Source organism: Salvia hispanica, chromosome 2 (assembly GCF_023119035.1).
Source record: "Salvia hispanica cultivar TCC Black 2014 chromosome 2, UniMelb_Shisp_WGS_1.0, whole genome shotgun sequence".
Lineage (NCBI taxonomy): Eukaryota > Viridiplantae > Streptophyta > Magnoliopsida > Lamiales > Lamiaceae > Salvia > Salvia hispanica.
Window position 1 is genome coordinate 33,675,417 of NC_062966.1, and position 21,452 is coordinate 33,696,868.

A 21,452-nucleotide genomic window follows, 5' to 3' on the forward strand; every position below is an offset into this window, starting at 1 on the left:
AGTGATAAATTTTCAGGGACGGGAGAAGTATTATTGTTTTCTCCCATAAATTTCTTTTTGCATCATTATTTTCACATACTTTGCATCGCAGGAATTTTCGGATCCAAATTATAATTTTTGGTTTCATGATTATCAAAATTCTCAAAACCAACCACACTCATCCGAAAAATTCTAACTCCCAAAATTTTCCGAATTTTCCATCCTATCAAAAATCTCATGTAGTACAGTATTTATTTGGTGATGCTGTATTTATGTTTTCACTCTTAATTTGTTTGCTTTCTATTATTGTAAGGCATTTCTCTTATTTTATGTAATTCTATGTTGTATATTTCATTTCTCTTAATTTATAAATATTAAAATTAATTATATATTATGTGATGTGGAAAATATTTTATCAAGTTGGGTTGGGGTTGTTTATCAATGGGAGTAAAAGTTAGTATCCCATTCAGCTGGGGTTGTGTACGTGGATGAGTGAGAAATGAATATTTTATTAAAAAGTTAATGACAGTTGAGTTGATTGAAGGCTATGGATGTGGGTAGAGTAAGATGATTCTTCTCCACCTAGTAAGTCAGGATCACGTGGTGTTTTACACTGAGTACTGGTACAGTGGCGTATATCAACTTTACGTCACTGCAGACCAATTTCTTTTGACTCCTACATGTCGCTACCCATATCACTTGAATTTTATTTTTTTAATCAAATTGTTTATTTAGTAGACCAAATTAAAATGATTATTAGTTTTTGAGAAGCGTATAAACTACTATATATATAGGTGGTAACAATATGGCGTTTCACTTTGATTAATTAAAATATCAATTTCGAATGAATTTTGAGATTTAGGAGTTTAAATTAAAAGAAATTTGATTTTGATTTAGGCTCGTAGATAAGATAAGCTTTACAAAATATGGAAATACAAGTATATGAAAATGTAAAGGCACAGTTGGATGTTAAATGCAATGAAGTGATTGAATTGAAAAGAAAGAAGCAGAAGCAGCAGGACAAAATATTTGAACTCAATTTACGAATCTTGATACTAGTAGGCTATAAATTATCCCTCACCCACCTTTGGAAAATGAGTTTATTTGATTGGTAAATTTTAAGTAGTACAACATTTATGAAGGATAAATTCCATAAATGAGAGTGTTCTATTCATATAAATCTGAATGCTTGGTAAGTTTAAAAATTTAAGTAGTACAACATTTGTGAAGGATAAATTCCATAAATGAGAGTGTTCTATTCATATAAATCTGAATGCTTGGTAAGTTTAAAATAAGATGTAACCAAGTTTTTATACTTGGTGGAATTTTGTAGCTAGCCATATACATCTCCTCTAGTGATATAAAAGTACATGTGAAACAAAATCAATTTGGATTGAGAAAAAATAGATAATAAATGAAGAGCTAGTAGGGTAGGGCTTTATTACTCGCAGACAAAATGGACTTCGAATGATGGAATGAAAGAAGCCATATTGAATTGATAAGCCATAGTAAATTACGCCCTCCGTTTCATGGTAATGGAAACGTTTATTTTTTACATGGAGATTAAAAGAAAATTGTACTCCCTCCGTTCCATAGTAATAGAGGCGTGTTTCTATTTCCGTTCGTTCCATAGTAATAGAGTCATTTCCTTTTTAGTAAAAGTCAACACATTTTTCCACACCTACTTTACTCTCTCTTCATCTCTCTACCTTTTTCATTTTCCACTTTATTCTCTTTTTACTTAACTCACCTAACACAATTTTTCTTAATCTCCGTGCCGAAAAGTTTTGTCTCCATTACTATGGAACGGAGGGAGTATTAGATAAGGTAAGTAAATGGAGAATAAAATGGAAAATGAAAAAGGTTGAGAGATGAAGAGAGAAAAAAAGTAAGAGAGAGTAAAGTATGTGTGGACAAATCTGTTGACTTTTACTAAAAAAAGAAATGACTCTATTAATATGAAACGTACCAAAATGACAAAAATGACTCTATTACTATAGAACGGAGGGAGTACAATAACAAATGCTCTTTCGAGCTGTACTCGGTACTTAATAAATTAAATTCAAAAATATACTAATGGAATTATTCCCTCAGTTTCCGGTTAACAGAGGCACTTCTTTTTAAAATAGAGATTAGGAATAGTGTGTTAAGTAAATATTGAATAAAGTAAAAATAATGAAGAGATAATTAGTAAAAGAGGGTGTTATTTTTTGCCAAAAATAGAAATGACTCAATTATCTTGGAATTTTTCTAAATAGAAAAATGACTCAATTAACGATGAACAAAGAGATTACCAAAATAACGTTTTCCCTATAAGCAAAATTGGTTTAGAGTTTAGACAGAATTTTCTGTTTTCGATTAGAAAATTGGAGAGTTGGGATTGATCGACAAATAATTCAACAATGAATATAGTAATAGTGTATTTTTAGAATGTTACTCCATCCGTTCCGCAGTAGTGGATGCGTTTATTTTCGCCATATGATTTAAGAAACTATTGTGATAAGTGAGTTAAGTAAAGGAAGAATAAAGTAGAAAAATGAAAAAATGAGAGAGATGAAGAGAAATTAAAGTAAGAGAAAAAAAATGTGTTGATTTGTGCTAAAAAAATATGACCCTATTATTATAGAACGTACCAAAATAGCAAAAAAGCTCCACTCCTACGGAATTGAGGAAGTACTATATTTATCAGATTTAATTCTAATTTGGTAAAGAAAAAAGAGATTGAAGAAGAAAGTGATTAAAATATTATTACTTCCATTACTAAAATGATAAAAAATAGTCCATTTTTGTGAAAACAGATTGTAGAAATAATAAACACTGACGATTTGCATATTGTGTGTATTAAACTTGTAAGTATAATATTGTAAGTAAAGTACTAGGATTTAATTTATTATAGTAGAATATGATAGTTTTATCACATTTTAAATTTAAAAAAAATATGTATTATTCCTACTAACTAAGCTGAATCATTTAAAATTAGAAAAAAAATGAATTAATTATATGTATTATTGTATGTACATTTAAAATTATGTACTACTCCATTTAACTACATTTTGTTGGTACTCACGACTTTTGTTCACTGTGATACTCCTATTAGATAATTATGTGTATAGTATTTTTGTGTATAGGTTATGAATTGGAAATATTAGGACTCGTACTAGTATCATTATATGGATCTCTTCAGAATTATAGTACTCCTTTCGACCTCCGTCCCCGATTAAGAGTCACATTTTTCCATTTCGATCCGTCTCGAATTAAAAGTCACACTTCATTTTTACCATAAATAGTAAGTAGGTCTCACATTCTACTAACTCAATTTACTCACATTTTATTATAAAACTAATATAAAAAATGGGTCTCACATTCCACTAACTTTTTCAACCAATTTTCTTTATATTTCTTAAAATTCGTATCCGATCAAAGTGTGTGACTCTTAATCGAGGATAGAGGTAGTAGTTTTTCTTAAAAAAAATAATAATCATATGAATGATTAATCTAAAAAAAAATACTAATATTAAAAGTTTAAAACAGTTATGATGACTCTGTTACAATTTATTGCCAAATTATCCTCCTCCTTCCCTTTCATTTTCACTCTCTGTTTCTTTTGACGCCGCTGGCAATTGGATTTGGCGGCCATTCTTCTCTCTCTCAGTCGCACCATTCTTCTCTCTCCGTACATGCAAATACAAGGTAGTAGTAATTTCTAACTCCCTTTCCTTGTAGGCTTAATTTTATGTGAAAGATTAAATTATGATCAGATCTATTAAAGAGCCGCAAACTTGGTTTCATGTGAATTGATTTGATGGAGAACGGTAGTGGCAAATTAGAAGAATACTTATTTCACCATAAATTAGTTTGATATTCTTCCTCATTATTTATGATAGGGTTAAACTGAAACAGAGTAGTTTTTGAATATTTTGAGAAGGGAAATGGCTGGAAGTGAATACAGGAAGGCATCTTTCGTGATGCCGTGCCTCGGTGATTTCTCCTCGAAGCTGGTAATTGTATGATACACTTAATTTCTTCGATTTTTAGTGTTTGGAAATACTCATATTTACAGATGTACTCCATTTCAGTGTATACCATCGAAGTTCATGACCGAATACAACCAAGCTATTCAACACTCTGTGATGTTGCAAACTGATTATTCAACAGAATATTGGGAGGTGAAGATCAAACCTATCAATTCCAATTTCTACATGAAAGATGGCTGGCCGGAGTTCGTCAACGACAACCGCCTCCATCACCTCGCCTTCCTCACTTTTCGCCTCACCGCTGATTCGACTTTCAAGGTCTCTATCTATAGAAAGGACGGTTGCCGCAGACGCCCGCCCACCTCCCGCGGTAACACTTTATTTTACTTCATTTGATCATATCATAATAGTAGTATGTGATCACTATAAGACTGTAGATGGCTGTGATGTTGTTGATAAGAGAGGGATTAAGCGAAGAAGGAGAAGAGAACGTACACCAACACCGTATATATACTTATTCCTTCAAATTTCAATTCCATCTTCTTTTTGAGTTTTGTTTAAGCATATTGAACATATTTCATTTGTTTTCATTTTGTTTTTGGTGAAATTAAAAGGGAGATTCCACCATCCACACTAGTTCCAGGAAAAACAAAAGGATGGTTTTTCAAAAAGGATAACCCACACTACTTTGTAGCTACTCTCAAGCCTCATCACACACGCAGATTTGTAAGATTAATTTTGCTTATTCAACAAGTTGATAAATCATACTCCTACTACTAACAAAGTTAATTGGTAATTTGTTTTAATTATATGATCAGAACCTTCCTTGGGAGTTCTCAAGGGCTGCAAATATGATGGTGAAAAGGCAAGTGAGGTTGGTGTATGAAGGAAACAACAGCAATGCCATATCTGTTGTAGTTGATCCTCGGCCGGAGGGGCGTAGGGTTGATCTGGCCATCGGATGGAGACAATTCTACAAGGCAAACGGGTTACAGAAGGGACGTACGTACTCTTTTGAGTTCAATCCCGACCAAGATCTCTTCCATGTAAAACAAGTAGCTCGCCCGAGGAGCATGATATCGCCATGAAATTAGGGTTAATTTATTGGTTATTTTGAATCGGGAGCGGGGCATTGTCCTTCTTTTCTAGACCAAAGGCAACTTGATTTCTTCAATTTCTTGACTTGTTTTTGTGTAATGTTGTAGTCAAGTAAGGGGATCTTTAGACTAATTGGAGAATGATGTTATGTACTTATAGCTTAAGTATGCACGATCATATGTAATATTATTATTATGTGTCTCAATATATAATTGAGGTATTTTGGTATAGTACTATGTAGTTAATGTTTTTATATTGATTACATATTGTGTGAAGTAGCATTAAACAGAGTGAACGATATCGTGTGGATTCCCAATTCCCCATTTGCATAAATCTTCTTGTGATTTTGTTTACAAAATTTTGGAACCAAGCTATAAATGATCCCACACCAAATTCTGGAGAAGAGTTATAGTAGCCTTATATATTGACGCCAACTGTCGCCAAGTCACGTGTAAATTTGATAGATCTCTTAATAATTGTCACGATAATGTTAAAACAGGCTTAATTTGGTAACGGCTTTAAGTTTAATTTCTTATAGTTGAATAAATTATGAGTGCATATTAATCAAATCATACACTAAATATAATAATGAATTTGGTATATTAATCTAATTAACTTAACTAAAACTTACATATATCTAAGACTATTTTTTGACTTACTAATGTTTTGCAGCATTTTTCTTCAGTTATTTCTCTATTTCAGTTCCTACTAATCCTCCAATCTTTGACATTAATTTAGTCTTAATCCACATCAATTTAGTAAAAGCAAGAGGTGATTTTGAACAATTACGACAAAAAATAACATCCACAACAAAGCGTGAGTGTGTAACACACTATGCCCTTGAGATTTTTGTTGATTTTGGCCTATTGTTCTATAGTATTATTATTTTTTTTAAATGGATAAATTAATAGTATAAAAATAGTTATTACTATTTTTTATAACTTAATTATTTTTAAAAAAATATTACTGTAGTTAGTTATGTCCAATGCCACTTTCCTCTTTTTGTTTTAGTTATTTTATTATTTTCCCTTCTACAAATAACCAACACACTTAATTTCGCACCATCTTTTCCATTATTATCTAATTTCAGTTATGTCCATAACTCTCAGCCATCGACGAGCCTTTGATTCAACATCTTTTAACACCGAAGTTTTAGTATAGTAAAGAAGAACATTTTCTCAATTTAGTTTTTAGTGGATTTTGGTTGGAGAATAAGGTAGAGAAACGTGGACAGTGGATCTCATTAATATCAAAATAACCTTTATTAGTACTCCCTGTATTAGAGAATAAGTATGTCGAAATTCTAATTCAAAACATGTTTAGCTATTTGAGGAATCTGCAGACTGCAGCAGCTATTATGCCTATTATGGAAATGTGAAGAAATCAGTAGAAAATCTTAGCAGTATAGAGGAAAGAATATGTCTTATTACACATTACTGCTAGCCGAACTACCCCATCTTTATTTCCTTACTCACTTATTCCTCATCCTCCCCATTGGCTTCACATTTACACACTGCAACCTTAAGAGTGGAGAGCTAGAGATCTGGATTTGAAGTAGAAGTAGAGAGCTGGATTTGAAGAGTTCTTCAAAGGTTGTTGTTTCTATCTTCTTTGCATGTTGCTAAGCTTTCAAACCCTTTAAGTTTTTTGTTTGTGGGCTGTATTAAAGCTAACATTCATGTTCTTCACATGTCTTACTCTTACTATATTTTGTGAAGCATGACAAGTGTTGAAGCATGAATGTTTGTGTAATATAACTTGTTAATTATGAGCATGAAAGATGGAATTTTTGCAACATTGTATATTAGCATGTGACACACGTGAGATGAGGAAGGCGCTTAAGCCCTAGTTCAGTTTTTTTTTTTTTTTTTTTTTTTTTTTTTTTTTTTTTTTTTTTTTTTAGTTTGTACTTTGTTTGAAATTTTTGAAAACCATCTACTTTAGGCTTTACAAAACCAATATCTCATAAGACTAATCATTGGAAGTTGAATGATTGAGAGGGACTAAATTAGAAATTCTGAAATAGTTGAAGAAAAGTGAAATGGTTTGAGGAAGAAGAAGACCATAAACATTAATATTGTTATAAAAGATATGTATGTGATTTTGTTCTGTGCTATTTACTGTTTGGCTAGCTAGTTTAAAATATTCAGAATTTCTTCTAGAGTGTCCTCAATAGATATTGCGTAGGTGTAGGAGAATTGGCTTTTGAATATTACTATAAAATTGATTTATTAGAATTATAATCCAAATACGAATTCTTCTTCAATTTAAAAAAATTTCCTAGACTAGAATCATGCAGATTACTCCAGCATCGGTTATTCAGCTTCTTCATGGCTGACTTGCTTAGTGATATTAGTTTTTCCTTATATCTGTTCTTTTCAATTTAATTATACAAAAGTTTGTTTTTCTAAAGTTATTCATATTTACTTTATTAGGAGAAATTAATAATAAGAATATACTAAAAATATGTTATGAATTGAATTTGTTGTTTAATTTTATTGAAAAGTAGTATTGATTTGAGTTTGAGTCATTAGATTGAAAGTTTTTCAGATAATTGATGGTACAGTACCAAACAAATTCTGAGTGTCTAGTTGTTGTGATTCAATATTAATTATTAGGTGCATATATGTTGCTCTAGTTTCATGTACAAATATTTATACATTTTTATTGTTTACTATAAATGATTCAGAGTAAAACGTCGATGGAGGGGAAGAATCCGGCTTTCTACAAGATCTTGATGGAGCTCTCTTCCCATCTCGTAACTTTTTCTTTTACTTTCTTTCTATTTGTCTTTGTCTTTGTCTTCTTCCTTTATTATTAGTATTTTGTTAGACTGATAATACCACACATGGTGTGTAATGTGTATAGAGATTGCCTCAAGGCTTCATGCAAAAGTATGGCAAAATGTTGCCAAAACAAGTTGAGCTGAGGATTTGTAACAATACATGGAATGTGAGGGTGAAGAAACGGAGTCTAGAAGCAGAGGATCACTACTTCTTCGAAAAGGGATGGACCAAATTCTGTGAAGACGCGCGTCTTGAAATCTTCGAGCTGCTCTTCTTTTCTTACGTGGATAAGTCCACCTTCGTGGTGACGGTGTATGGAGTCACTGCTTTTGAGAAGACCATCTTCAGTCCTCCACGCTGCATTATTGTGCTCAAGGACTACCGCTGCTACAAAGTTGTAAGAATCCCTCCACTCTCCACCTCTGTTTATGTGTCTTCAAAGGCATGAATCTTTATGACTATTTTCTTAAATTGCAGCATGTTCCTAAGAAGTTTGCTGTGGCTTGTCGCTTGTTCGACAAGAATGAGATACCGTTAGAGTACGTGGGCGGATACACTTCATCAGTGGCGTTGACTATGTGGCAGGGGCGGATAGCTTTCGGGGCGGGTTGGTCCGCATTCCTCAAAGCAACCCGGCTCTCATCCGACCTTGCTCTTAGTGGTTCTAGAAAAACCCTCTGTTTCGAGTTCGATCCCATGAAGAATCTGATCAAGGTTCAGCCACTCCGCAATTGAATTCGAGTTGTAATAGTTTTGAGTTTGAATTGTACTTACAAACTAACGCTAGTATTTCTGTGTGTGGTGATTGCGACTGTGTCATTAACACTTCTTGATGCGATTTCGTTTTGGTTGATTTGAATTTGAGTGTTGGAATTTATGTGTTGTGTTCATTTCTTGGAATCGAATTTCCTCTCCATTTGAAGTATGGATGTGTGTTAGTTGTAAGAAGAAAGTAGTTTCCAGTATTTTGTAAATGAATAAATCAAGAAAATAGATTTATATCATCATCTCAAAACTAGTAGTAGTACATACATTAACCAAGATCAACTCCACACACACCAACAGCAGTAGCTTTCATTTCTGGAATTTTACATCTGTACTAACACTACCTATTATGAATTCACAGAAATCACCTAAAAAGGAAACAATTAAATCTATAATCTCTATCAGCTATGGCACGACTAAGGCGAAAGAGCAAGTAGGATCAACATCTACACCATGATTTCTGTACAACGGGCAAGGGAGATATTCTCAATGAGAAAACGAGCTTGCCTCCGTGCTATAAATCGAATATTCACTCAGACTAACATTTGGTCTCTCCTCGTCCCAGTTCAATACCTCTCTTGCGTATTTCAGCGCTGTGTCTACACTGGTAGGATCCAGAGCCTTCACAGCCGATGCATATAGCTTTCGCCCTGTCAGGGCTGCAAACAGCCGTTTAAACTTCACAGCAACATAGTGGAAACCCAACTGCCCCAGGGTTGGATGATTTGAGTTGTTGCTGTTTGAACGGTTACGACTGATCACAGGAAGGAAATCATCAAACCACTCGCATGTAGTCAGAGGAACTTGTTCAATCTTTTCCTCAAAGGAGTCGAATTTGTTTAAAAGGAGAAGGAATTCCATCTGATCAAACGTCGGGTGAGTAACCATGTTCTCGAAGAACTTTTTGCTCAACATCATCTTGTTCACTCTGTTTCCATCAGCATCAAGAGCAAACTGATCGTAGTCACTTAGAGAGACGCAAAAGATAACGATCCGAACATCTTCAAGCATCTCCAGCCACTTGCAGTTTTCTCCAAAGCCTTTCGCCTGCAACCTGATTAGCTGGTATCTGACATCAATAAACAGAAATAGAGTCAATAAACACTTCACATGCATTTTACACCTAATCCAATCAAGCAAGTAAGCAAGAGAGATAATAAAGCACAAAGTTGCTGGTACCTGAAGGGACCTCAGGAAAATTACAGATAATTTTCTGTTTACATGTTTTTCTTAGATGTTTCAAAAAAGAAACAAAATGGTGTATTCAGAAAGATATTCTATAAACAAAGAAATCTCATGTGTTGAAGCTTTTAGGAGAAAATAACTATAATCTGTGCGAAGTGCTTGGTATGAAATAATGGAGGGAACGGAATGGTCATTCCTACCTCCATTCCATTTCCCCCCTCAATCTAACACCCAGGTTTGTCTCACTAGTGTCAGGAGAAAAATAATGTTAGGTGCAGTACCTGAGCAGCGAATCATGCAGATCCCCACTGTCATCACCATCATATACTGGCTCGGGGAAAGAAAAATCAACACATGCAAGCCCATTGGATGAAGTAACATGTTCAGCATAAAGGATATCCACATCAGATGGTTTGTAATCCGGTTTCAGAATTTCAACAGCCTGGAGAGGAAAAAGGCAAAGTAATAAAGGATCAGGCAAACAGTTGATCGAGAGGAAAAAGTTCATATAGAATATCGTAACGAATACACAAACTCAACTTGTTATCTGGAAGTTTCCTATGAACATTGAACAACAAAAAAACCTCTTTACATGTGAACGTTTCATCTCATTCAAAATAACTTGTGGACTGCTCAAATTTTGTCCACAAGCACACAAATCTAGCGCACATGTTATTTCCAGAAGGATCACCAAATCCATAGAGCTTAAAATTCACTTTCAGAAGTCAACGGCATTTGGATATGCCATGTAAGGTATACGACTGTGATTAGACTATTAATTCGGTACCCTCTTAATGAACGTCTAGAAATAAACAAATCCATCCACAAACAAATTTGTGAGTTACATTTATTTGGTGTTCAATCTACTTCGACAGACCATTACATGGACAGAGCAACATGTATGATGGTAAATAATCTTGCCTGTTCTAGGAAGTAACTTGAAATACTGGGGAGGCTTTCCAGTTCATGTCTCCGTTTGTAAGTTGCCTTGAAAGCAGCACTACTACACAACTCCTCAACCAGTGGTGCATATTCCCGACTAGCAGCAGGGAATATTTCTTCCAAAGTTCCTGATGCCATGATTTTAAGTAGCCAATCTGAGAATGCCTTCAGTCGTGGACCGATTGAATAAGGAGTATCTTCACCATTGCCATCAACATCTCCTATCATAAACCAAATAGGGGGGATTACATCCAGATATAACACATTAACTGTGACAGCATACATGTAAATGAATCATAAAAGACATCAGTCAGCACTTAGAGCAATGCTATTGAGTAGTATTCACTATTCACCTGTTCAAGTAATTAGATAACAGAGACCACTTAATATAGTACACTAAAGGTAGTTGTTTTAACACCATCAATTCCAGAATCAAATGTTATTTAATGATGCAGTTCCTGGTTAGTGAATCTGGAGACAATATGATACAGATAAAGTTTACATGTGCAGGGAAAATGAAAAGCTATGTATATCATAGATAGAAGAGTGACAGCCAATCCTTGACTAAAATTTTATTAAATATTTGTTAGTTTAGATCACTTTCATTTGAGTTGCTATGTTATTTGTTACAACAGCTTCAGCTGTTTAAATTGTCATGACATGAGGATTGGGTAGGGTAGGCAGGCAATTTGTTAGTAACAAGTAGGCACTTTTCGCCGGGCAGGATTTACTCCTGGGGCACTTTGTGTTATCTATTCATGTTTGATAGAGATAGTGTGACTCTCCGAAAATATGTATTTGGCATCCCTTTCCTGATACTTGTATCTTATTTTCGGGTAAATGTTTACTGTTAACTACAGAAAAAAAGGTATGCTAATTATTTTTTTTCATGCTTGTAGGCTGATGTAATGGGGAGTCATTTTTCTTGCCCTATGTAGGTATTTTGGTTAGAAATGAATTGGAGTACCTTTGAGAACGAAGAAGTATTTTTGGAGTACTTTTGGGATTGAGTAAAGTTTAGAGTTCCACGCTGGGCTAAAATCTTAAAAAAAAAATTAAAAATTTGTCCTATATGTTGCTTTAGACTGAAGTTGTATTTATAATTTTGTACTTAGGTTGAATATATTATTCTGTTTAAATTACCAAAGAAAGTTGGGGAGCTTATAATAAGCTCTGCCACACGCAGTAGAAAAAAGCAAACAAGGAATACACATGCATATTTAGCGTATATACAATTGAATCCCAACATGAAACCAACCAATGATATTTTTACTTACATTTAACAAATAAAGGAAACTGAATATTAGATAAAAATGTACCTGCAGGAGTTGTAGCATCAGGTCCATCACTAGACTGATGTTGCCTCACTTCATGCAAACTTTCTTCTTCAAATCGTTCACGTCCCTCAAGTAGTATTCCAATATAGTTATACACATGGCTCTGGATGACTAATGTAATGTGTTCCCGCTCATCCTCAGAAAAGGGTATGTCTTTATAAAGAATTCTAGCCTAATCCAACAAAAGAAGGCATGTTAAAATGCTAAATGATAAAATATTTATTATCCTACCATAAACTGAAGCATCTAATTTGGAAACACTGATATGGAAATCAATCACGAGATATCATAAAATGGAGATTAAAGAAAGCCCAGATAGAAATGCTGTCAAATCATTTCTTTCAACACTAAAGAGTAAGCAAAAATGTCAATTTGTCTTTAACATTGCTGCAAGCCTGCACCACCATATATGTAACGCATGTAGCTTTACATAACAGCTTCCTCCCCATAATCAAACGGTATGTTGCTGGGAAGGATGTATGGCATTTCAAGCTACGAAGTACGAACTAGTAGATGAGATATAGAAAAGAAGGCTGAGTTTTCGCATCTGTCTAAGAGTTGTTATAGCCTAAAAGAAACATATACTGTTGGTAAAAGACCATTATAATAAGTCCATTAAATCAAACACAAATCCAAATAAAAAGTCCTACAAACTCAAAAAAAATAAGAAAAAGGCTTGCATCCAACTTAGGAGGTGTTTGCTTTGGCATTTAAGGTGAGTTAGCTGTTTTATGACCTTTTCTAGTTAAGGAGGCTGGCCCACCTCATAAACGTACGATTAATTAGTTAAGTCTTTGCAATTACTCAAATAACCCTCCAAATTATTCTTTCTCCCCAATTTAAGTATTACCCAGCAGCGCCATTTATTCTTTCTCCCTAAATTTTTATGTGTGGAATGAGGAATCCCTCCTCCATTTTCGTTGACCACTGGCTCTTCAAGCTCTTCGAGCTCGCCTCCAATCGAACTGTCAGACACACACCCCTCAATTCGCACCATTACCGACCAATGTTAGTTTCCTGATGCTGGAATCGACCCCTCTATTCGTCGTGCAATCCTAATTTCTTCCGCTATATGGCGCAAAGCATTTGGGAAAGGCAAGGAAGGAGGTCTCTTTCTAATCTACTTTCCCCCTCACAAAAAGTATTACAAGTGCCCGTGACACAATGAGACAAAACCGTGAAGGAGAGACGATGTGAGAGCAGTTGTGAGAAATCTACATACTTACCAGACCTTCCGCAAATCGAACAGAGATTAACTTCAAGCAGCAGCACCAGTTGAAGGGAAAAAGAGACGACTAGTTGGAGGCTTCAAAATGGTGGGGGAAATAAGGATGTATATCTCCAGGGTTTCATGAGGACAATTTTGGAAATGTAGGAATTTACAGAGGGCAGGGATGGAATTATTAGGTATTCCACTGATGCATTACCATCAAACCAAACACATAGAATACATCTCCAATAATGAAAACAACCATACCAAACGCCTGTTACATCAATGGGAGACTATGAAACAGAAATTGCAAATGGAAGCTCTCCTTTTACTAATAAAAACATAAATGTCAAAGCAAACAACACCTTAAGAACTATCCTATCCGTAAGTTAGGCTTTTGAGAAGGGGATGTTTATATAACAAATGAAACATGAAGGAAAAGTGATAAATAAAGATAAATTTTGTTTATCCAACAATATGATCAAAAATTGTGTTTCAACTTGCATAACTGTGGGTAGAATCTTCATCGCTACCTGTTTAAAAATGGTACTTGTTCCAGATCCACTATATCCAATTAGAAGAAGCTTCTGAATCGCTCTCTGCTCAAGATAATCCGGCATGCTCCGACTGATTGAGCTAGATATTTGTTCTCCACAAGGATCAGATGATTTAGAGGGAACTGGGAGAGAAAGAACAGCACAAAGCAGCTTTGTTCCAGCCTGAATAGTCGCAACAATAAGGTTGGGGAAAATAAGAAGAAAACTGAGTAATGATTTTATTCCCCAGCAGGAAAAATAAAATACTACAAAACAGATTAAGCAGAGGCCAAACCTTGCCCCAAATAAAGCCTTTTGTATTTTTTTGTCCCTCCTCTTGGTATGAACCATCTTCATTCACCCAAAAATGTGGATTTCCAGCACACTGAACTCCTGCTAACTATATAAAATACAAAAGACAAGTATCATAAAAAAACTGTTGAAAGAGGGGTTTTCAAATATGCACCTATAAATAACCAAATTCCAACCTTTAGCATACGCAATTCCACTTTGGTGATCTCACGACCATTTATGTAAACTTGGGTGTTCCCATTGCTAGCATCTGCTTTAACAGGACCCCCAACATTGAGATGAGGAGTAATAATTTGTATTGGCTTCTGCCCTTCCTGCGAAATTCAAATTATTACCAACTTCATCAGCAATGGCTAAAAACAAAGTTTCGGGATAGTAAATAAGGGTCATCACAGCTCACCTTTCCCCAAAGACCTGATACTTTGTCGTACCAGTAATTTCCTGGCTTCAGCTTCTTCGGTGGATTAGAGCAGCTCTGGAGCATGACCAGCTCATCATGATATAGAGGCCTACCATTTACAGATATATACTCAGGAGGCAACTGATTCACCTCACAAAACTTCTCAGCTTTCATTATCTGCTTAACTTCCAGATCATTGAGCAATCGCTTGAGCATTCTCGAGCATTTACCCAAAGAGACACGTTTCGACTCACTAATAGGGTAACCAATGCAGGCAACGCACTTCCTACCCTCAGGCATCGACCCCATTGCTCTAAGCACACAATTGTTACAATACTTAGCATCACAGACCATGCACACCTCCTTGTCCGTAAACCGGTTTCCTTTCAAGCACCGGTAACACGCACCTTTCCTGACCTTTGCAGCAGGTTCTTTCTTCATTCTGACCACCTCAGGCTCAGAACGGCTGTAGTCGTCATTAACATTCTCATCATCTGACTCAATATCACAAAATGTCACCACCGGGGCACGCCTCACATCACCGCCACCAGAATCTTGATTCCCATCCCCAAACTTGCGAGATGAAACCCTAGAGGAAAGATAATCGGCACTCAGAACTGACTCATTAGACTCCCAATCGGTTCTGTTTGACTCGTTGAAGTCTAAGGTATCCTTATAAGCACCCGATAGCCTCGACTTACGCAGACTCCCTGAGAATTCCATCGACTTCTCAAAGCTATCCGAAGACCCTAAAACACCCGAGCTCCCTACACCACCAACAAACTCATCGTGGCTAATCGAAGAATACCCCCTCTCGTTCACTCCACTCAATACATCATCACGATTGCAACACTCAAACTCACTGCTCAGTTCACCAGACAAAGCACAGACATCATTACTATTGCGATTTTCAGTCTCACTTTCTACCGATGCATTAATGACCGAGCTAGGAGAAACGCTAGTTTCAGTCCCCAAACCCAGCTCTTTACTGTAAGAACCCTCACTCACCGCATTATTCTGTGACTCGAAAGCAATCACCGAAGTCGGCGACACGGTTAGCAGCTCGGCGGAGGAGGAGCTCAATTTCAAATCCTTGATTAGCTTCTTGCCGATTATGTCGGCCGCGGATATCGGCTGCACCACGGGCAGCGACAAAGTGTCAGGAAACGGCAACGGAGAGACGACGGAGGCCACCGGAATCCGATCCACATTGATGGGCACGGCCCGCGGCAGCTCACGGGTAATCGGAGGCCCGTGATATTCCATCGCGAACGAATATTCCACCGCATCTTCCACAACAGTCGCCACCTCCAGCGACATATTCTTCCCCTCAAATCAAACCCTTCTCTTTTCCCCTTTCAGAACCCACTTCGCATAGGTGTAAAATATCGCCAAATACACGAATCTTGAGCTAGCAGGAACAAAATAACCTAAAAAACGCGAGTTTTTTAGTAAAAAATCAAGCTTTAACTGCAAGCAAAGAATTGGGTTCTGTTCTGAGGAAGAGTGGGAAGAAACCAAGTTGAAATCTCAGCGAAAAAACTTGATTTTCTATTTTCTTTTAATTTGAAAGGAGCAATCGAGGGCAAGAAGAAAAGTGCAAGAGAAAATACAAAGAGGATATATGGGGTGGAGGAAAAAAGTGTTGGGAAAGGGGAACTGAACAAATGGTGGTGGGCACTGTTTAGTGATTGGGCATCTTTTTTGTTGTTTAATTTATTCAAATTGCTTGTTTTTTCCTCCTTTTTGTATTTTTCATTTTCGTTTGAAAGAGGCGAAAGCTCCGTGACTGTGTGAGTAAGTGACGGCAATGGTGGTGGAGCAGTGATGTCAGCATATGTAATTTAATAGAGAATGTAGGGGCTATTCCGTCTTTATACGTTGTTTCGGTTTCCGGTTATTGGTTAAGAAACGGGTCGGGTTGTATGATTTTCACAAGAAAGTAATCTTCCTTGTTCTTTAACTTTTCTTGCGGGCAAACATAATAAATCCAAGTAGATCCAGTCAAATTTGATGTTGGCAAAGCATAATATATTGGCATATTTTTTAGAATTATATGGGTGGCAAGTGAGGTGGATTGGGTTTGTGAATAACCTTTAAATGAAGTAACTTATATTGTGTCATAATATTCAAGTGTTTTTATATAGTATTTGAGTTGCGATAAGATACAAGAGAATCTATAAGAGAGTCAATGCACATTGATCCTCAAATAATTTAAAAATTAGTGCAATTGGAATTTGTTATAATACTTAGTTGTAAGAAATAAGAGTATGTTATTAATGCTATGTTTCGATGACAACAATCGACTGTCATGTCATATTCCTATTTTTAAATAAATGCAAATGGAGGTTGCTCTCTCCAAGACCTGAGTCGATTTGAAGGCAATTGGAGATTGCAGGACCTTCCTACCATTTTATTACATCATGAAATTGTGTTAAACGATACAATTTCACTGATTAATATTTTATTTAATAAATATTTATGGATATATTTAATTAAAATATATAAAATTATGCCAAAATGTATAAATTTTCGTTCACTATAAATAGACATCATGTTTGCTATAGTTGTGCTCACAAAAATTTACCTTTTGTCTACGTATAATCATTCTTTTATTGATATAGCACTTTCTTACCATTTCTTTGTTCGTTCATAGTTAAAATAATTCTTTTTGGCATATAATTTAAGAAATGGATATTTGGTGTGCTAAGTGAGTAGGTAATAAAAATAGATAAAATTATAGAGAGAGAAGAGTAAAAAAGTGATAAAATTAAATGAATAATTATGAGAGAGAGAGATAATCAAGTAGGAAATAAAAAAGCGAGTTAATTACTATAACCATATGCAATAATAAATTTTCCAAAATTTTCCAAAAGAAAAAAAATGACTCAATTATGAGACACCGTTAAATCATCAAAAAACATATAATTGGGTTGGATGATATTAATGACGTGAAAGTTAATGTGGAAGAGATAAAAACTAAATTAATACATTAAAAATATGGTTGACCGGATTGAATTGAATGGTTGCTGATAATATGAGGTAATAATAGTTTATAAGCGGTAAATGATTGTATAAACTTTTTTCAAAAAATTAATTAGAAACCAATACAAAATATAGTTGATTTTTTTATGACCTAAGATTTCATAATCAAAATACGAAAAAACGTAAGTAAAGTCGAAAGGCAAATCGTAACTAATTAAATAAACGTTATAGCCAGTAGATACAGGTAACCTGTTTACCGATATTAAAGTCCAAAATGGACAATTGATGGAAGATAGATAAATAAATTAATTAATTAATAATTGGTGTCCCTTAACTCATTACAACCGTTAGAAGAAAGTCACATTCTAACTAACAATTTCAAATATTAGGCCACCTTAATTTGTCACCAACTGCTGTCAATATCATAAGTCGTATTACCAATCCTTATTTCTCTTATCCAATTCTATGATGCCAAATTAAGTTATATAATTAATGTTGTCTGTTTATAATAATGTTTAATAATTTTACTCAGCATCTAAATAAATGGATGCTGAAGAATATGCTTCAATGCGCTATATTGTGTAAACTCCCTATATAAATCATAAATTAAAAATAAATCGGACAGCCCAAACAATATTTTATTTCAAGTTGGATAGCCCAAATAATAAAAGCCCAAAAATAAAATATATCAAGAGATATCAATAATCATAATCGCTGATGACTTCTAAAATGATTTGATTTTCATCTGCAACTATAATGTAGAAACTTGCATATGGAGGCACTTGAGATCCAATGTACATTTTCCCCAATTTTAATTTGGTACTAGTATATAGTACTGTGTGATCTAGTACTTTTAGTTTAATTTACTTATTTTGACAACTAGCCAGAGTTCATTTCACCCATTTAGATGGATACATGATTGTTTTAACTTTAATTTTCTAAAATAAAAATAAGTATGAATATTATTATAACTTTCATTTTTATGACGATATAATAGTAGTAGAACATACAAATTGTGAACCATGGAATCATAGAAAAAACGTCTCCACAAATACAAGTCGATATTTCAATTGCAATCCAACTGAAGTGAAAATCTGCATTGCAAAATGCATTTGCAGTCATGGTTGAGATGACTTTACTTACCCTAAATCAAAATAATCTATTCAGCAGTTTAGTGGAAAAGATAAATAAAAAAACATGATAAAAAATAGACGCTTCATGTCATTTCAAACATACGTTCAATCCGTCGTTTTCAAAATTTTCAAACGTTGGGAATACATATTTTCCTCGCACAAACTCTAAATCATATGCTATTAGGATTGGCACATAATTATCTAAGATTTAAACAGAAGATGTCACATTGGACAATATAGTATCCGCATTAGTTATATTTGTCATATTAGAAGGAGACAATAGAGAAAATCGGCATATCATGTGAAAGGATTCCTTAATGCTTTACCTCAATTTTGTCACATTCATACACCAAATTCGCTAGCGCACAAGAATCTCCAGTAAATAACTTACAAACAATTTGTACTCCTGGGTAGATGATATCAATAAATTGAAGAGATACTGTTAGAGGTGATTATATATAAAAACGAGTTTGCATGAGCCTCTATATGTATACACACATACATATCAATTTCTGTACATATTTTTACCATCTTCAGAAATTTCTCTTCTGTGCTGCGGCAGCCCGACTAGTTTGCGACGACAAATTCTGCGAGTGCGACTGCGATGGCACGATCTCGTTCTGCAGCGGCGCGCCCTGCCCCGACACCCTCCATATCTTGACCGACTTGTCGAGGCTGCCGCTGTACACCACGTAGTGCTTGTGCCCTCCGATTATCCCCTGCTGCTGCGACTGCGACTGTGACTCCTCCTCCACCGCCAAGCACTTCACCGGTCCGCTGTGCCCGCTCAAAATCGAGAGACACATGTGGTTCCTCTCCTCCCTCCTCCACACGCAAATGTTCGTATCAGCGGATCCACTGAACACCAGATTCCCCGACGTCGCCAGGCACAGCACCGCCAGCTTGTGCCCGCGGAAGAATCCTCCCAGCGACAGGAACTTGTCCCGCTCCCAGAAGTTCACCAGCCCGTCCGAGGACCCGCAGTACAGCACCGTCGAGGCCGCGTTCACCGCCAGCGACGTCACCGCGCACTCCTGCTTCAAAAGCGTCTGCGAAAAGTAGTGCTTCGTCCCCTTCCCCTGCATCTCGCGCCGCCACACCTTCACCGTCCCGTCCGCCGATCCGCTGAAGACTAACCCGTCGAATCCCGCAACGACCGAGTTGACTGCGTCGTCGTGCGCGCTGATTGACTCCAGGCATTTGGAGTCAGCCACGCGCCACACCTGGGGCGGACGCAGAAAATAACATTAGTAACTGCATTTGGAGAAATTTAAAAAATTTACAAGAAAAAATTAGTAGTAAATTTAATTGGGGCTTAAGCTGGTAATGCAGGTGGGGCCCACACCTTGATCGTTTTATCCCATGAAGCAGAGTAGAGGATGGATTTATCTTCGCTCAAGCTGAGAGATGAGATGGCGTCAATGTGTTTGATCCAGATGGCGTTGTGGCTCTTCCTCACCTCCACGTAATTGCTAGGCTTGAGCGATTTCTTCATCTTTGCTTTCAGAGTTGGTAGCGTTCCGATCCGTTTGCAGACGCTCGGATCCTTTCCGGACATCTTCCAGACGCGGATCTTCCCGTCCTGATGTCCGGAAAAAATCCGCTCATCCGCGATTATGATGGCCTTCACCAGGCCTGAATTGGACCTGAATCCGGAGAATTCCTTCTGATTCTTCCACACGCGGATGTTTTTGCTGTCGGAGCCGGTGAAGAGGAGGTCGCCGGCGGCGGCGAGGGAGTATATGTGGCCTTCTTCGCGGACGAGGGAGCCCATGAGGCCGGTGTAGGAGTAGGGATGGTCGGATGGGGCCATATGGGCGGACGACCACGGCGATTGGGCAACGGGGGAGGAGCAGAGGGGGGTGATGCTGGGGGTGTGGTCCCACACGGAGGAGTTGCCCGCGTCGAAGGAGAGCGGGGGCGGCCTGTCGTGGTGGTCCGGGGCGCTGGATTCGGAGGCGGTGCTGAGGCGGAAGGAGTACTCGTCTGGCTCGGCTTGGAGAGAGCGGGGGAATAATGGCTGTTTGCTTGAATCGTCCATGCTCGAACTCGAGTAATTGCTGCGGCTCGCTTTCGAATTCTTCATGTTTGCTTAATTTGTGTGATGAATGATGATGATGATTGATTATGGGCAATGTTTTGGGAGAAAGGAGAGGTGGGTGGTTCATGGGGAGGCTATTTTGGGGAGTTATGGGAAAGGTAAGGCCATGGAGATTATTTGGGAGAGCCTCGTTAGTTATCATGCAACTAAGCGAATTGGCAAACCCAATTCTACTGTTGCAAATATCTATACATATAAACGGCATGTGTAATGTTGTACGGATGTTTTCCTATATATAGCTAACATCACATAATTGCCTCATTTCCATATTTTTCTCCTCTCCCACCTTTTGGACTGCTTCTCAGTTCTGACTGCATTTTTTATTTATTTTTTGGCACATCGGATATGATAGTACACAAAAAAAATAAAAAATAGACACTTTCGTAGTGTAAAAATTAAAAAAAACAATAATGAAGAAGAAAAATAGGGAGTAAAAAAAAATACTCATATTCATTTTTCATTAAAAAAGACCAAACATGAACAGTATAAAAATACAAAATGTGGTTTTTTCTCTACTTATAAAGTACATTAGCTAATTTTTATTCAAAGTCGTGAGGGTTCCATAGTAATGGAGATGCTTCTTTTCAACACGGAGATTAAGAAAAATTATTTTAACTGAGTTAAGTAAAGAGATAATAAAGTGAAAAATGAAATAAAGTAGAGAGATGAAGAGAGAAAAAAAATAAGAGAGAGTAAAGTAGATGTGGAA

The 21,452-nt window shown here is 36.3% G+C and overlaps 4 protein-coding genes across 4 annotated transcripts; 2 read left to right on the forward strand and 2 right to left on the reverse strand.

Annotated features, from left to right (window-relative positions):
• The first annotated feature begins 3,565 nt into the window (after positions 1-3,565).
• On the forward strand, positions 3,566-5,281 carry LOC125207970 (B3 domain-containing protein REM14-like). The gene is made up of 6 exons (XM_048107497.1): positions 3,566-3,669; positions 3,905-3,977; positions 4,056-4,323; positions 4,391-4,457; positions 4,568-4,679; positions 4,772-5,281. The coding sequence occupies exons 2-6, from the start codon at positions 3,909-3,911 to the stop codon at positions 5,039-5,041; spliced, it is 786 nt and encodes a 261-aa protein (XP_047963454.1). The 5' UTR covers positions 3,566-3,669; positions 3,905-3,908; the 3' UTR covers positions 5,042-5,281.
• Positions 5,282-6,571: 1,290 nt separating this feature from the next.
• Positions 6,572-8,655, forward strand: LOC125203923. Its single transcript, XM_048102440.1, has 4 exons — positions 6,572-6,643; positions 7,741-7,809; positions 7,920-8,234; positions 8,315-8,655. The coding sequence occupies exons 2-4, from the start codon at positions 7,753-7,755 to the stop codon at positions 8,570-8,572; spliced, it is 630 nt and encodes a 209-aa protein (XP_047958397.1). The 5' UTR covers positions 6,572-6,643; positions 7,741-7,752; the 3' UTR covers positions 8,573-8,655.
• Positions 8,656-8,811: 156 nt separating this feature from the next.
• On the reverse strand, positions 8,812-16,241 carry LOC125205335 (extra-large guanine nucleotide-binding protein 1-like). The gene is made up of 8 exons (XM_048104201.1): positions 14,525-16,241; positions 14,301-14,438; positions 14,108-14,212; positions 13,810-13,995; positions 12,049-12,238; positions 10,709-10,950; positions 10,069-10,229; positions 8,812-9,671 (listed from the first exon to the last, which is right to left on the reverse strand). The coding sequence occupies exons 1-8, from the start codon at positions 15,842-15,844 to the stop codon at positions 9,089-9,091; spliced, it is 2,925 nt and encodes a 974-aa protein (XP_047960158.1). The 5' UTR covers positions 15,845-16,241; the 3' UTR covers positions 8,812-9,088.
• Positions 16,242-19,089: 2,848 nt separating this feature from the next.
• Positions 19,090-20,916, reverse strand: LOC125205336 (protein JINGUBANG-like). The gene is made up of 2 exons (XM_048104202.1): positions 19,988-20,916; positions 19,090-19,865 (listed from the first exon to the last, which is right to left on the reverse strand). The coding sequence occupies exons 1-2, from the start codon at positions 20,726-20,728 to the stop codon at positions 19,176-19,178; spliced, it is 1,431 nt and encodes a 476-aa protein (XP_047960159.1). The 5' UTR covers positions 20,729-20,916; the 3' UTR covers positions 19,090-19,175.
• Between the last annotated feature and the right edge of the window lie 536 nt (positions 20,917-21,452).